This window comes from Lithobates pipiens, unplaced genomic scaffold, assembly GCF_037356315.1.
Source record: "Lithobates pipiens isolate NorthernLeopardFrog02 unplaced genomic scaffold, aLitPip1_a1.2 Scaffold_28, whole genome shotgun sequence".
NCBI classification, from domain to species: domain Eukaryota; kingdom Metazoa; phylum Chordata; class Amphibia; order Anura; family Ranidae; genus Lithobates; species Lithobates pipiens.
This window is the reverse complement of record NW_027507789.1, coordinates 42,144,264-42,160,989: the sequence shown is the minus strand read 5'-3', so window position 1 is coordinate 42,160,989 and position 16,726 is coordinate 42,144,264. Positions and strand designations below refer to the sequence as shown.

Below are 16,726 nucleotides of genomic sequence, written 5' to 3'. Positions count from 1 at the left end.
CTCCCAGTTCTGCCTAGTGACACTGTTACTGATCACAGCTCCTTGTAATCGGGAGCGCAAATCAGTGAGTGACGTGTCAAACACGCCCCCCCCCCCCCCCCCACAGTTCGAATCACTTCCTAGGACACATTTAAACCCTACACTGCCACCTAGTTGTTAACCCCTTCACTGCCAGTCACATTTACACGGTAATCAATGCATTTTTAATTGCACTGATCGTTGTATAAGTGTGAATGGTCACAAAACCACGCCAAAAGTGTCCGATCTGTCCTCCATAATGTCTCAGTCATGATAAAAATTTTAAAAAAAGCTGATCGCCGCCATTACCAATAAAACAAAATTATTAATAAAAATGCCATAAAACTATTCCTTATTTTGTAAACGCTATAACTTTTGCGCAAACCAATCAATAAATGCTTATTGCGATATTTACCAAAAATATGTAGAATATGTATTGGCCTAAACTGATAAAAAAAAGTTTTTGGTGATATTAAAGCAAAAAGTAAAATATAATGTGTTTTTTTCCAAAATTGACGCTATTTTTTTGTTTATAAAACAGCAGAGGTGATCAAATACCACCAAAAGAAAGCTCTATTTGTGGGAAAATAAGGATGTAAATTTTGTTTGGGAGCCACGTCGCACGACAGTGCTGAATCGCAAAAAGTGCTCAGGTCTTTGGCCAGCCAAATGGTCCAGGGCTTAAGTGGTTAATCAGCGATAGCCACTAGATGTTTTTTCCTTTTTTGGTGGCTTTCTCCCGGAACGGTTTTGTGTTTTTTTCCCCCCTTGTTGGAGTATCTATATTGTTTTATACCTATGTGCCATTTATTATTGTACTTAGTGCAGGCTGGCTGGCTAGTAGTTCAATTTTACTTTTGTACTAATGGTAAATCAATCAATTAGAATTTTCCCTTGGAATGTCAGGGGAATGAATAATGCTCTAAAAAGACAATCTGTCTTTGATTACCGTATATACTCGAGTATAAGCCGAGATTTTCAGCCTCTTTTTTGAGGCTGAAAGTGCCCCCCTCGGCTTATACTCGAGTCATCGCTGTCTGCCTGCTCGATCAGCGTGTCGAGCAGACAGACAGCGGCCATTCTATAATTCAAAAGCCGCGCCTCCGGCTCCGCCTTCGCCTGTGATAGGCGGAACACTGAATTTCCCAGCAGCCTGTGTTCCGCCTATCACCGACATCGTCTCATCCTCGTACTACGGACGAGGATGAGACGATGTCCGTGATAGGCAGAACACAGGCTGCTGGGAAATTGTGTTCCGCCTATCACAGACAGGGAGGCGCGGCATTTGAACAGGGGAATGGGCGCCGACGAAGAGCGGTGATCCTGGGACGGGACCGGACGGAGGCTCGGCTCGGGACGGGACGGGACCGGACGGAGTCTCGGGACGGGACGGGACCGGACGGGACGGAGGCTCGGGACGGGACCGGACGGAGGCTCGGGACGGGACGGGACCGGACGGAGGTTCGGGACGGGACGGGACCGGACGGAGGCTCGGGACCGGACGGAGGCTCAGGACACAGGTAGGCTGGACACACAAGGCCACACACACACACACACACACACACACACACACACACACACACGGATGGACACACACACACACACAGGGATGGATGGATGGATGGATGGACACACACACAGGGATGGATGGATGGACACACACACAGGGATGGATGGATGGACACACACACACACAGGGATGGATGGATGGATGGACACACACACAGGGATGGATGGATGGATGGATGGACACACACACACAGGGATGGATGGACACACACACAGGGATGGATGGATGGATGGACACACACACAGGGATGGACAGGCATATCTCACCCTCGGCTTATACACGAGTCAATAGGTTTCCCAGTTTTTTGTGGGTAAATTGGGGGCCTCGGCTTATACTCGGGTCGGCCTATACTCGAGTATATACGGTATATTTCCTCTTTCCACCCTGCCCTCCTCTGTCTGCAGGAGACACACATCACCTGCAATGTGACTAGATTTTTGAAACGTCCTTATGTTTGAGAAGCATACCATATGGTTTTTACCTCCCATTCATACGTTTTAGTTTATTTTAGTTTACAACGGCATTGTGTTCTCATGTAGTAGGACTATGGTAAATGAAAACAGCAAATATATATTTTTTACAATGCAAGCTGATATAGATAATATATATACATACATATATACACACAAACATATATATCAATAACAATATCGGTGCTTGGAGATTTCAATAATGTAATTGATCTGAAACAAGACAGATGACCAGCTCCAAGGTCAATGACCTCTGAGCATCTTTCCCCTCTTGGAAAATTATGAAGGGAATTAGGGCTTTATGACATGTGGAGGAAGTTACATCCTGAAGAACATGTCTATACATGCTATTCTAAAAATTCACTATCAAGAATTGATTTAGTTCTGTGTTTGGCAGATCTCATACCATGCATAGATGTTAGTATAGAACCTAAAGGAATCTCAGATCACTCCCCTCTGATAGTCACCTTAACATCAGGGCATCGGGTGTCCAATATGCCATGGAGGTTGAACCCCTTTTGGCTTGAACTATTTCCCAAAGAGGATGCTATTGCTGCTCGCATTATGGACTTTTGTTTTCAAGTTGGGCTCTGCTCCCATACGGGTTTATGGGATGCTCCAAAGGCCTACCTTCGGGGACTGTTGATCCAAAAAACTTGTGTCATTAAAACTGCTTCCCGTAGAGAGCTTGAACTTGCAAAAAGGCCGATACTTGTGCAGCAGCAAGCCCTATATATCCAGGACCCCTCTCCTGATGCTCAACAGGAATGACTTTCATCTCAGAAAAGGTGAATGAACTATTGGAATCCAAGGCGAGGAATAAGCTCTTCTTTCAGAAGAGACTTAGCTGGGCAGAGGGAGAGGTGTTGGCTCAGATGGTAAGGTCTTAATCCAACCCCACACAGGTGTCGGCATTAATGAATGGAGGAGAGGTTATTATCCAGACTAGCCCTATTGTATCTGCCTTTAAGCACTACTACCAGGATCTGTATACTTCTAGGATAGACTATACATTAGCCGAGTTAACTATTTATCTGGCTACTATTAATCTCCAGGTTTCAATGGAAGAGAGGGAGACCCTTAATGCCCTACTTACTCTATTGGCATTGGAGAGTGCAGTGGCTAGTTTTTCTAATTCCAAATTTGGTCTCTCTATAGAGATCTATAAAAAAAAATATAAGGAGAGGCTTCCTGCCCTTCTTGATGCAATAAATGAGATTTTCCATTCAGGTCGGCTTCCAGACAGTAAGTATGGGCAAATCTGTTATAATAGTTATACCTAAAAAAACGATAAAAACCCGTTACACCCTGAATCCTATAGACCAATTTCCCTATTGTCTACAGATGTTCTTGCTAAAGTCCACGCTACCAGATTAAATAAGGTTATTAAACATATTATTCACTCAGATCAGTTAGGACTTATGCCCAATATGTCAACAGCAGTTAATATTAGACGTGCATATTTAAATAGGCAGGTTCCCATCCCGGATCATCCAAATTGTGCCTTTTTGGCACTGGATGCCATAAAGGCCTTCGATAGTGTTGAATGGCCTTATCTATGGGCCATTCAGGAAAAATTTAAGCTGGGTTCTAGTTTCTGTTAAGGGTACAGTTGTTGTATGCAGCTCCTATTGCATCAATTAGGGTTAATGCCCTCCAATCTTCTAGTTTCAGACTTTACCGGGGCACTAGGCAGGGGTGCCCATTGTCCCCCGCTTCTCTTTGCCCTAGCTATAGAGCCCTTGGCTTGTCTTATGTGGGCTCCGTGTGATGCTACCAGTCTGATTAAGGGAGACATGGGAGGAAAAGGTATCATTAGATGCAGACGTATCTTTTTTTGACCAATATCATCTCATCTTTACCGGCAACAATGAAATATCTTAAGGAGTTTGGTATGTTTTCCGGGTTAGGTATAAATTGGGAGAAGCCCATATTGATGCCTGTAGCTCTCCCCCAGGACCCAATATCATCCTCACTTTCTCAGCTCAGGGTTGTGTCTTCTATGAAATATTTAGGTATAGTAATTTCCCATTCCCCTGAGTCCTATATTGTAGACAACATACTTCCACTTCTCGCTAGATTCCAAGACCAAAATAAAATATGGAATTAAACTCCCTCTCTCGTTAATAGGCCGTGTTATTATAATTAAGTTGATATGGATGCCTCAGCTTCTGTATTTCTTCTTGTATTTCTTCTAACCCAAAGATATATTTCTTTGCATCACAACTAGAGCTTGAACCTCTTTCTGCTTGACGATTATTTTCCTATGTATTTAAGGGTCAGTCACCACTATATGTTCAAGACGGAGTAAGAGGGGGTATTTTGTATATGGATATGCCCACTAAAATATAGGACACAGTAAAAAAATAAAATTATGGGCATTCCATACGCCATTAGATATACTCCGATATGGGAAAATGATAGATTCCGCCAACTTTCAGTTCTTAGAGGCTTTCAGAGGTGAAAAAAAGCAGGAATAACAATGTTAGTTCAGCTGTATGAAAATGGTTTACTTAAGTCCTTTGAAGAGTTAAGGGGAGAGTTTCCTTTACAATCAAATTGGTTTTATCCATTCTTTCAATTGAGGCATGTTCTGCATGCTCAGTTTTCATCCGCTGAAATATTCTTCCCCCCCCCCCCCCCCCCCCACCCTTTTGACAAGATCATTCAAGCAAGGTTAACAAAAGGTCTTACCTCTGTTACATATAGGGGGCTATTAGATTTATGGTGAGCTTTCCCCATTTGCTCTAGGGCAAGATGGGAACAAGATCTTGGTCTCATCCCGGAAGAGGTACGAGTAGATGCTCTCCGATTTCTGCCTAGAGTATCCCTTTCTCCATCACACAGACTGACCCAGATCTTTATCCTTCATAGGGTTTATAAAACTCCTCAATTTTCTTGGCCTGAGATCTGAGCCAGCCTGTGCTAGGTGTGGTAACACAGGTACATTAATACATCTTCTCTGGCGGTGTCCTAAACTCCAGAGATACTGGGCAGAGGTGATGGATACATTAAATCAGCTACTGGATATCAATATCTGCTGAACCACTTATGTGCCTATTGGGATACTGTGATATCTCTTCTTTTTCTATAGGTAACACTATTAGGCGAGAAGTGTGGGTAAATATATAGGTTTTTGGATTTCCATTTTTTCTGTGAAAGCTGTACTTTGTGGCCACCCTCAGTGCTTCTAATGCATTAAAGTTTTTTTTTTTTGCCTCTCTCTTATACTCCAAGAAATATGGTGGGGGGGAGGTTTTTTTAATTTTTTTTTTTCTAGTGTATGTTTGGTCTATGTGATTTTGTTAGGATAATTTTTTTGTATTGTTTTAATGTTTTGCATATAAAAATAAAAAGAATCAGAAGTAAAAAAGATTACCCATGCTAATAATCAGGACTAGCACGTGTAGGTTTCACATAGATAATAAAGGTGGTTGCAGTACCAATATTAATGCTTAGAACAAGATCATACCCTAAATCAACTCAAGCTATAGTAAAGTCTCATGAAAAAATAAATAAATAAAAGTAAGCCCCGGTACATCCGAACAGTTTTCTCTGGGGTGCGAGTGTTGCGATAGACTCGGGTCGGCTTCTAGGGCTGATGGCTCACCTCCGTCTGCTCTGGCGGAAGCTCTCCCGCGAGCACAGTCTCCATTCGGAGTTCTCCCCACTGACGTCCTTTCTGTATAACCCGCTCCTGCCGGCTGGCCTGACCCATCAGATGTCCTGGCCCTGGGCTTCGCGCGATCTGTTCCACTTAGGGCACCTGGTAGATCCCAGAACAAGACAGCTTTTGTCCTTCTCGGAGCTCCAGGACAAGCACGACCTCCCCAGAGAATTGTTCTACAGCTACTTACAAATTCGACATTTTGTGCAGTCTACAGCCCCTCGCCTACGTCTCTCCCCGCCCTCTCCTTTCGAACAGATAATTCTGGAAGGCAGACATCGCAGAGGCCTGATCTCGGACATATATCGCATTCTTAACACATACCATTTCCTAACGAAGGGTAAACATTCCTATATGAGACGCTGGGAGAGGGAGTTGGGTGAGGACCTCTCCCTCGAGGCTTGGCAGGGGGTGTGGGGCCAGGCGGCCAAGTCCTCTTTGTGCACATTGTACAAGGAGAACTCCTACAAAATTATTTTTTTCTGGTATCAGACCCCGGATATACTCCATAAAATTTACCCCTCCACCTCAGACCGCTGCTGGAGATGCCTGAAGGAGCGGGGCTCCCTGTTCCACATTTACTGGGCCTGTTCCTTGATCGCCCCGTACTGGCTAATGGTCCGCAGGCTGCTCCAGCGCTTGTTTGACGTCCCAGTACCCCACTCCCCTAAATTATTTTTATTAGGCCTGTCCCAGCCCACACTGGCCAGGCCTGGTCGGAAGCTCCTCAGGCATGTCCTAACAGCGGCCCGTTGTTTGATGGCCTTAAACTGGAAATGCCCGGTGCCCCCGTCAAGGGAGGCTTTATACGCCAGGATCAAAGATGTTGAGCTCATGGAGAAGATGACAGGGATAAGCTGGAGGAGCATGACCTGGTCTGGGAGAGATGGCGGCTGCTGGAGGATTGATGGCGAACCGGTATGGATGTGGTGATGTAGACCGCTGGCGCTCTAGCTCCTTTTCCTTTTCCGTTTCTTCTTCCTTGTCTCTCTCTCCTTTTCTCCGCTTTTTTTGTGTATGTTGTTGATGGTCTTTGTCCTGTTTTCCGTGTGGCATATGAGCTGAGCAGTAGACCCTGGGCGGCTTCGTGGTTTATTGTGCGACTGCTTGACTTTCTGTGTCTCTCATCCCGCTCTGCACCCCTGGTCGAACCGCCTGTTTTTGCTATACCGCCCTATACCATGTTACTGTATGCTGTATCTCTGCAATGGGCCCTCCAAATTTTGGGAGCCTTGCTGTTTTTGCTGTATGCCTGCACTGATATCTCTGTTTTACGACCACGAAAAATAAAATTGTTATTTGGAAAATAAATAAAAGTACCCCCTGCAGGTTTAAATCATACTATACTACCGGTAGTATGCACTGCATACCAACACATTATGAAATACTTAACTGCAAAACAGAGCCCTCCAGTGTGGCCATGGCTCCCCCTAGTCACTGGTGCTTCCATCTTCACCCAGTCTTCCTTCCAGGTTCTAGATCTTCGGCTGCTTGAATGGCCCGGATTGCAGTGATGTCACACCTGCACATGTGCACAGGGGTTATATGTCTGTAGCACACAGAATGGGGGTGGATCACATCACATTACCACTGACAGGCAGGGGGGACATTTATGACAGAAGAGACCTATAAGGTCCCTTCCATTATAAAAACCCTGCCTGGTCTCACAACTACATAACGGGTTGACCTGGCACTAGGAGGATTTTCCTCCGGAAATTAAAGTGCATCCCTCTCTACCTTCTACTCTCTTTTTCTTACTTATTTTACTATCACTATCTTATTTTCTTCTCTCTTTCCGATTGATCCTGACACTGCGTGGATTCTTGTACTATTTATGATCCTTGAGCCCATGCAGAAAGGTCAGTCAGTGGGCTGCAAGTTTGGTTTAGTTTTGACCCTAATAGGTGAACGATACAAAATACAGTCACCTGTATATAGTGGTTTAACATTTATGTAACCGACCTTCAATGTTTTGTACATGTATAATACGTTTTTCACTTACAATGACAAATATTAACTTTGTATTTCTATCTGAAAACTTGAATAAAAATATTGGAAAATAAAAACCCGGCCTGTCAGAGTTTTGTTCATATTTTGACTTTTAGTGCTCATAAATCAGAATTGTATCAACACGAAAATAAATAAGTTACATAAACAGTGTGACATTAAATTAAAATCAGTCTATATATGAAAAAAAGATCCAAAAAAACCTTCAACTGATAATATTTCACTAAAATTAAGAAACCTCTTGGGTAGGCCCCAAGGAGTCCATTCAGACATAACACGTAGGGTAAAAGTAAAATGGTAAAAGTCACACACTGCTATCTCTGGATCAGTTCAGCAGTGCACAAGTGAGTGTCTTTGAGACTGGCTTTTTATTTTACTTTATGTATAATTTGTTTTTAATAAACCATACTGCACTACGAGTCTGCCCCTGCCCCCCCCCAGACTTGTACGCGAGTAGTGGAGCATATAGGTTGGATCAAATTTTGTGGAGAGAAAGCAGATGATATATCCTAGAATTGGAGCACCTGCTTTCCTTGGCGTCCCTGATGCGAAAAGGTTTTTGAGCTCTATTATTAGAGGCCCAATTAATGGTGGGTGCCTTATGTGCACAGTCAGTGGTGGGCAACACACTGGAAGATTCATTTTTAACAAGATTGGTTTCCTTACGTGAAAGATCAGCTGAAGGTGACATTTCTGATTTATAAGCAGTTAAAGTTGATTTATTCTGGGTACACATTAGTGTGCATGGAACACTGCATGTGATTCGCACAGGGCTTTAACAGACGGCGAGGAGATAATGGGGTAGATTTACTAAAACTGGAGAGTGCAAAATCTGGTACAGCTGTGAATGACAGCCACTCAGCTTCCAACTTCAGCTTGTTCAATTAAGCGTGGACATTAAGCCCCCATTCACATCGGGCCGATTTGACATGTCAAATCGCATGCCGAATCGGAGCCTATTGCCGGCAACTGCATCGATTTCCAAAAGTAGTTCCTGCACTAACTTTTGGAGACTTTGGGCGCGATTTCAATAGTGCATGAGCCTACTTAGATGTTATTCAGATTGCTCCCGAACTCGTAATGAAATGCGGGGGTTTGAGATTGTGCGTGTTCCAATGTGAACTAGGGCTATAACCTGGAAGCAGATTGGTTTCTATGCAGAGCTGCCCCAGATTTTGCATTCTCTAGTTTTAGAAAATCAACTCCAATAGGTCACCTCTTCACTGCCCATTTTAACCTTCAAAATGCCTACACACCACACTGCAATCACATGCATGGCACTCTTACATTCATTGCATACAGTTTAATTTTTTCCACCTGTGTAGAGTCCTGAGCAGCTGCATTTGTGCGTTTAGATGGGAAGTCGTGGTCGATAAAATCATGGCTCAAGTTCAATCAGTTTCAGATATTCCCACCTACCTCTTCATGTACCAGTACCTCTTATACATTCTTTAGAAAACAAAATTAAATAAAAAACAGCAAAGGAGAGGGAAACAGTTATCATGGCTACAGAATATGTGCAGACCTGGGGACTCCAGTGCAGAGATTTCACCAATCCCATCCTTGAGTTCCAGTTCACACTTGTGCGATGCAGGAACCAGTGCGATTCCTGTGCGGGTTCCCACATCACATCTCACTTGTAGGCAGTTGACACCGCTCTCTGTGAACCGATACGAGTGTCAATGTAAAGTTAATGACACCCTCAAATTGGTTTGCAGATCGCAGTGCGCACTGTGAAAAATCAGACGGGTATCAGATCGCATGGGTGTGAACACCCATGTGATGCGATTCTAGTGCGGACCAAAAAAAAGGGTCCTGCACCATTCTGGTGCGAATGCGATGCGATTTCAGCCACACAGTTTGCATGGATAAATTTGCATCGCACAGACATTGCACTAGAGTGAACCCAGCCTTAGAGAAATAACTAGGTGGTTTAACTCTCTAGCATCTATCATAAAATGAAATCTAAGTGATCTGGCCATTTAAGGCACTGAAAAACACAAAGAATTCCAATCTGTTGTAAACACCTCCCAACCCCTGGAATTCTATTAATGGTTTATTCTCAGGAAGTGAGTGACAATAGACATAGGACAAACAGAATCATCTAAAGGCCAGCATGACTAGAACATTAGTAACAATAAGAGTAAGCTTGCTGACGTAAATATTAGACTGCGTAGATATGAACCAAATGCCAGTCCAAAAGGTGTGAGCCGAGTAGGTCAAGGGCCAGCAGAGAGCCACAAGGGCAATCAACAGCCTGCTGAAGAATTATCATTTCCCTTATTTACATTGACAGGGAATAATGGAACAAACATTATGGCCATAGGGATTCAGCAACCTCATCCTTGGTAAGTACAAGCATGGATTTAAATAAGGACCACATTAAAATGTGTGACCAGCTGATGGTAGCCAAAAAGAGCAGTGTGCGATTTGGAGTGGTGTTACTATTAGGGGGGGCAGTCCATCATGGTGACAGTGAAAAAAAACAGCTGACAGGGTACCAGGCTTAGGGTATGGTAAAAAATAAAATCAGGAATCCAAATGGCTAGATCAGAAGCTGCAGCACAGACAAGGACCCGCCGGAAGGGTGGATGACAGGCGGGTCCCAGGATTCATTCCGTTTGTTTTGTTTTGATTAGCCGTGATTGGTCAAAGCTAATGGTACAGATGGGCTGTGATTGGCCCTGTCTGTACCATGTGATCACATTGACCAATCACAGCTAGTAACAGAATTTTACACAATGGATGGCATGAAAGGAAGCCAGCCATTGTTTACAATTGTCATGCAACCTGCTGTGATTGGTCACAGCAGTCACATGGAACCGGTAGAGATCGGTTATAGGCTGTATCTGGAGGGGAACAGTTGCTGACCAATCACTTTTTGAGATGACATCATAAGACGTCCAGTCAGGATCTTACAGACACTGTCCAGCTGTTATTTTAGGCCGGGCGGGAAGGTGGTCAGGTACACCGCCGGCATAATGTAGCGATTATATATATATATATATATATATATATATATATATATATATATATATATATATATATACACACACACACATACATACACATACACACACACACATACATACACACACACTCATTCTCAAGTTTTTTTTTACATATGTCCTGCTATGATCAGCTTGATCAAGGGGGCGGAGCCCAAGAAACGCGTAGCGACCTGCCCACTTGCACGACATACACTTTTCCCTCCTGTCAGTGGCACGATCTCCAGGGAACTCTGCAGTAACACACCATGACATTAAAATCCTAGAACAGCTGGACCATGGCAGTCTCTAGTGCAGGAGGGGAGCCCTTGGTGACAAAGGATCCCTTTAACCGCTAACTCAAGTGTTTTTCTGGACTGAACTATGGACCCTCTTGGGGCACTCCATTCTAGCTTGTAGAAAAAGGAAGTAAAAAGTTTACATAATCCAGCAAAATCCACACTCCCAAAGTTCGAGGTAATTTATTCTGCCAAAGCACACTGGCACTGACTAGTATTTTAAGGTTTCTCTTCTCCCTCACTCAGCTAATATGACCCCAGTGCTGACAGAGAGGGGCAGGTAAAAGGTAAACAAGGATGCTGTACAGGCGACCAATGGCTGGAAGGTTGTAAGGGTGCACAATGAAAACCTGTGGCAAGGCAAGCTTGATCCACACACTGGCTTGTATACCATTTTGAATAAATTTTTAGGCATTTTGCCAGGGCCAAAAAAACAGAAGGCTTCCTGGTTGAAAAAGGCTGCTCTAACTGCCAAGGCCATATTGCTGTACACCATGGCTGTGCATGCGCTAGGTAAGAAATTATGAAATGTTCAACGTCATCGAATTGCAAGGGTGAAAACAAGCTCATGGCTGTCCTAGCAGCCCTAACCTAGGTTTTAACATTGATCTATGTGTTTCTCTGTTAGTAGAGGAGATCAGGACAGCTACACAGCCACAAAAATACTTCTACAAAATTAAAGTCTAGGCCTCCTTTGTAGACCCACCTGCTGGTAAAATCAGGTCATGTTTAATAGAGTGCCATTATCTAAACCTCAAAAATGTGATATTTTGTACATAGTATTACAGGGCTAAAACCCAGTAACCAGGTGCCAAAAATCAGCTGGTTCAGCAGGAACGCGCGTACGCAACGCTGTCTATTCAACAGAAGATGGTCCAACAACTGGTTTCTGTGGAATGATCTTGCTGGAAAACCAGCATTTAATCAGCACTTGCAGACAAGTCCTGCTGTCAGAATAAAATAGCTTAGCGGGAGAGATCCCGGCATCACACGTAGTTGGTTGAACGAAAGCAAAATACCCAACTTAAGATTTATTAGAAGGCAGGGAAGATTAGCCACTATGATGACTCCACTTAACAGGTTGACAGCTGCTTAGATAAGATATCAGCCACCCAGGCAGCACATGGTTTTCAATTAGTCCAAACAGAATGGGAGCAATAAAAAAGTCAAACATGGCAAAGTACAATCCAAGTATTGATACATTTTCATAAATGACGTATATACAATTTCAAAACTATATATAGAAACAGTTAAAAAAGATAAAATTGATTAGCACACGCCGATAACATTATTTGCACCAAGCTGATCGCACATTTATACAGGGCCTTGAAAAAGTATTTATACTCCTTGTATACTCATGTTACAACAAAAAAACGTAAATTAATTTTATGGAGATTTCATGTGATAGACCAACACAAAGGGGCACATAATTGTGAAATGGAAGGAAAAGGATCAATGGTTTTGCACATTTTTTTAAAAATAAATATCTGAAAAGTGTGGCGTGCATTTGTATCCAGCACCTGAACCTCTGCCCCACTCCTCTGCCCCACTCTCAAGACTTTTGCAGACTCTAATACAGTGGTTCTCAACTCCTGTCCTCAGGACCTACTAACAGGCCAGATTTTAAGTATTACCTTTGAGAGATGCAGACAAGATTACTGCAATCACTGAGCAGAAAATGATATCACCTGTGATGCATTTAATTTATCTTGCAAACCTGGCCTGGTAATGGGTCCTGAGGACAGGAGTTGAGAACCACTGCCTTCAATGGTTTTCTTCTAAGATTTCCCTGTATTTGGCTCCATGCCTATTCCATCAACTCTGACCAGCTTCCATTTTACCAGTTTACATTTTGGTCTCATCTGACCAGAGCACCTTCTTCCACATGTTTGCTGTGTTCCCCACATGGCTTCTCACAAACTGCAAACGGGACTTCTTATGGCTTTTCTTCAACAAGGGCTTTCTTCTTGCCACTCTTCCATAAAGGCCATATTTGTGGAGTGCACAACTAATTGTCCTGTGGACAAATTCTCCCACCTAAGGCTTGGCTCACACTGATGTCGGATGCGGCTCGTAACAGGAGTCCGGAGTGTCCCTGTTCTCTGCTTCACAAATGAATCAGGGCCGAATTGTTGCCTTAATTCGGCCCTGAAACAGAGCCAAAGACACACAGGACTCCTGTGCATGTGGCTTTGTAGCCACCACATGTGTGAACCGGCTCCATAGAGAGATAGTCAAAATCTCCTATCATACGAATTGGATACAGGGAAATCCGCATCCAATTTGCATTAGGGTGAACCCAACCTGAGCAGTGGATCTCTGCTTCTCCTCCAGAGTTACCATGGGCCTCTTTTCTGCTTCTCCGATTAATGCCTGGCCTGTCAGGTTAGGTGGACCGCCATATCTTGGTAGGTTTGCAGCTGTGCCATACTCTTTCCATTTTTGGATGATGGATTAAACAGTACTCCAAACTGTTCAAAACTTGGAATATTTCTGTATAACCTACTATAACCTTGTTTACATTTCTCCACAACTTTATCCCTGACCTGTCTGGTGTGTTCCTTGGCCTTCATGATGCTGTTTGTCCACTAAGGATCTCCAACAAACCTCTGAGGGCTTCACAGAACAGTTATGTTTATACTGAGATTCAATTGCACACAGGTGGACTATAGTAATTAGGTGACTTCTGAAGGCAATGGGTTCCACTAGATTTTAGTTAGCTATATCAATGCACGCCACACTTTTCAGATCTTTGTAAAAAAAAAAAAAATATTGGAAAACCATTTAATCAATTTTCCTTCCACTTCACAATTATGTGCCACTTTGTGGTGGTCTATCACATAAAATCCCAATAAAATATATTTACATGCATGGTTGTAACCTGAAAAAATATGGAATGCTTCAAGGGGTATAAATAATAAATTTTTCAAGGCACTGTATTAAAAAAAAAGAAGAAAAAAAAAAAAAAAGAAAAAGTTAAATGGAAAGACTAGCCATTCCTTTAAATACATGAAAAAGAGTTGCCCAAGTTGACTAATTTTTCATATAATTCCCAATCCATTACTTACTTGTCTTCTCGATTTCTGTCTAATGAGTAAAACTGTTTCCTGAGCCACCTGTATCAGAAAGAAAAAAGAAACCACGGTATCATTATCGCTGTACTACTACACATAAGATGAGCCCTACTATGTAAAAACTGTCGAAAGTAGAACAGGGCACATACAGTCAGGTCCATAAATATTGGGACATCGACAAAATTGTAATCTTTTTGGCTCTATACACCACCACAATGGATTTGAAATCGAAAAACAATAAAATCGGCCAACTAATTGATTATGAAAATAATCGCTAGTTGCAGCCCTAGCTCACATATATGCGAATTGGATGTGATTTCTCCAAATTCAATTCGCATGGCAGGACTGTGCGACTGTCTCTCAATGTAGCCAGTTCACACAGGTCCGGATTGCAGAAAGGTCCCGTGTGTCTTTGGGCCTGGTTCAGGTGTAAATTCAGGCAAAAATTTGGACCTGAACCGGTGAACAGGGAAACCAAGGACCCCATGTTGTGAACTGCAACCGCACATATGTGAACCCGACCTTACATGAAAAGCCATGTTGATATATAGTGATATTTTAGTTGCCTGGATGTCTCTTGGTTCAATACTTTCTAAAGCTGGCAATTGACGGCTAGAATCAAGAACGGTTAAGCAGGGATTGGCCAAGATTCAAACCATGTATGGGCTAGCAATAATCACTGTGTTCTCCCGCTAAAGCATGAAGGCCTGGATGTTACAATTCCAATACAGCAAAGATCCAGCATATCTCCCCACAAAAAAAAAAGGGGGGGGGCGGACACCTTTAAGAGTGACGTATATAATCAAAGGACACCCCCACCCACCACATCCCCAGTTATGTGGACCAGAAAGCCTTACCACCCAAGAATGTTTCATTGCTTTCACCCAGTTCCCCCCCCCCCCACATTAAAACTTTTTCCTTATACTATTATTTCAAAATAACAAATTTTTCTAACTTCTTCACCAATTTAGGCCCATATGTATTTTGCAACATAATTATTTTGGTAAAAAGAAAAATCCCAAGTATATATTGATTGGCGCAAACCGTTAAAGCCTCTACAAACTGTGGTATATATTTATGAATTTTTATTTATATTTTTGTGTGATTCAGTGCAACTTTGTAGCCCACAGACTTCAATGGAAATGCATCAAAAAACGCATGCATGTGTTTTTAACATATTTTTGGCATGTTACAATGCATTTTTGATGTGTTTCCAAATGCATTGTAGATGTTTATTTTCTTATTTTTTCCTGTACTGGGGTCCGGTGCGTTTTTGCTGCGCAACAATGCATTTTGGCATGGTTTTGTTGCATTTTACCATGTTCCAGTACAGTCCAGTGCAGGGAAAAAATGCAGCATATTCTACTTTTTATTTCTAGAACTGGAAAGCCCTAGAACTGACTGCACCGGTGTGAACTATGCCATTGGAAACCATATAACCTACTTTTCGTTTTTGTTTCAGAAAAAAAAAAAAAAAAAAGGCATTGGACTGAATGTGGTGTGAACTGACCCTCGAAGTGCTTAAGCTCAAAGGATTAGCATGACAGCCAGATGTCCAACATTTTCAGAAGGAGAGGTCAGCAATGGCTAGTTAACATTTTTCTTCCAACGGGTTTCCCTTTAAGAATGTACCACACTGCGTTCTGTAAATCCAGACAAATTGCTTTTGTGTAGTTATACCACCTACAAATGCCTGCCATATTGGCTAATCACAAAGTTAAATTTTTCTTTTGCACAGGTTGTGGCCAAATAAATAGACAACCAAGCAGTCCATGCCAAAAAAAAAAAAACGCCTGAGCTCATCCCTAGTAAGGAGCAGGAAAATTTATTTTGGTTTGTTCTTCAGTGGTAGGTTATGGTAGTAACAAGACATATACAACTAAATTTGAAGAACAAAAATATGTTTTTTCCCTTTGATTAAAAATAAACAAAAAAATAAAGGGAGATATACATAACCATTAACTACCAAATGAAACCCCAATTTGTCCTAAAAAAACCAAAGGTATAATCCACCTGGATGCACAAAGTAGTGATATGTATGGTTTTACTAACACATGTCAAAGTTGCAAAATTGTGCTTAGGCAGTTATATTAGGTGTGAAGGGGCTAATCATGTCCGCCCCACAGTCTTTGATAGGACAATGAAGGGGCAGCAGAGGACCAATTTGATCATCCCATTGCTCACTCATCTTTCTCCCTTTCAGTATGTTCCTCATCAGCACATGCAAATAAAGAAGAGCCTGGTTCAAACATGACCTTTCCTGTCCCAATGTGCAGACAAATCTGCTGCTGTACAGGGTATTACAGGAAGCCATCTACTTACAATATTTGCATTTATAAAACTATTTATTATTTGTAATGCATTTTAAACTATAGTAAATGATTTTAGATCTGCCTTGGGTTCAATTTAATTAGGGAACTGGGCCAAATTTTAGGGAAGGCCAAACATAGGTTGAGGAGTTGTTCATAAACCGCAAAACTAGTTGAGTAAAAATACACTTCTTTGTGTATTTGATCTCTAGCAGCGGAGCCACAAAGATTGCAGTCAAGTACTGCTGTAGTTATGCCATCTATAATTGTTCAGGTGATTCTCCAAGACCTTTCACAATGGATTAAATTTGGAAAAATGGTAAAA

The 16,726-nt window shown here is 42.4% G+C and overlaps 1 protein-coding gene across 1 annotated transcript in view; it reads right to left on the bottom strand.

Moving 5' to 3' along the window:
* Positions 1-16,726, bottom strand: part of PLCG1 (phospholipase C gamma 1) — a 154,087-nt gene that overhangs the window by 78,508 nt on the left and 58,853 nt on the right. Inside the window, exon 4 of the mRNA XM_077459131.1 lies at positions 14,087-14,134. Within this exon, the coding sequence (XP_077315257.1) occupies positions 14,087-14,134 (48 nt within the window). The remainder of the gene's footprint in view (positions 1-14,086; positions 14,135-16,726) is intronic.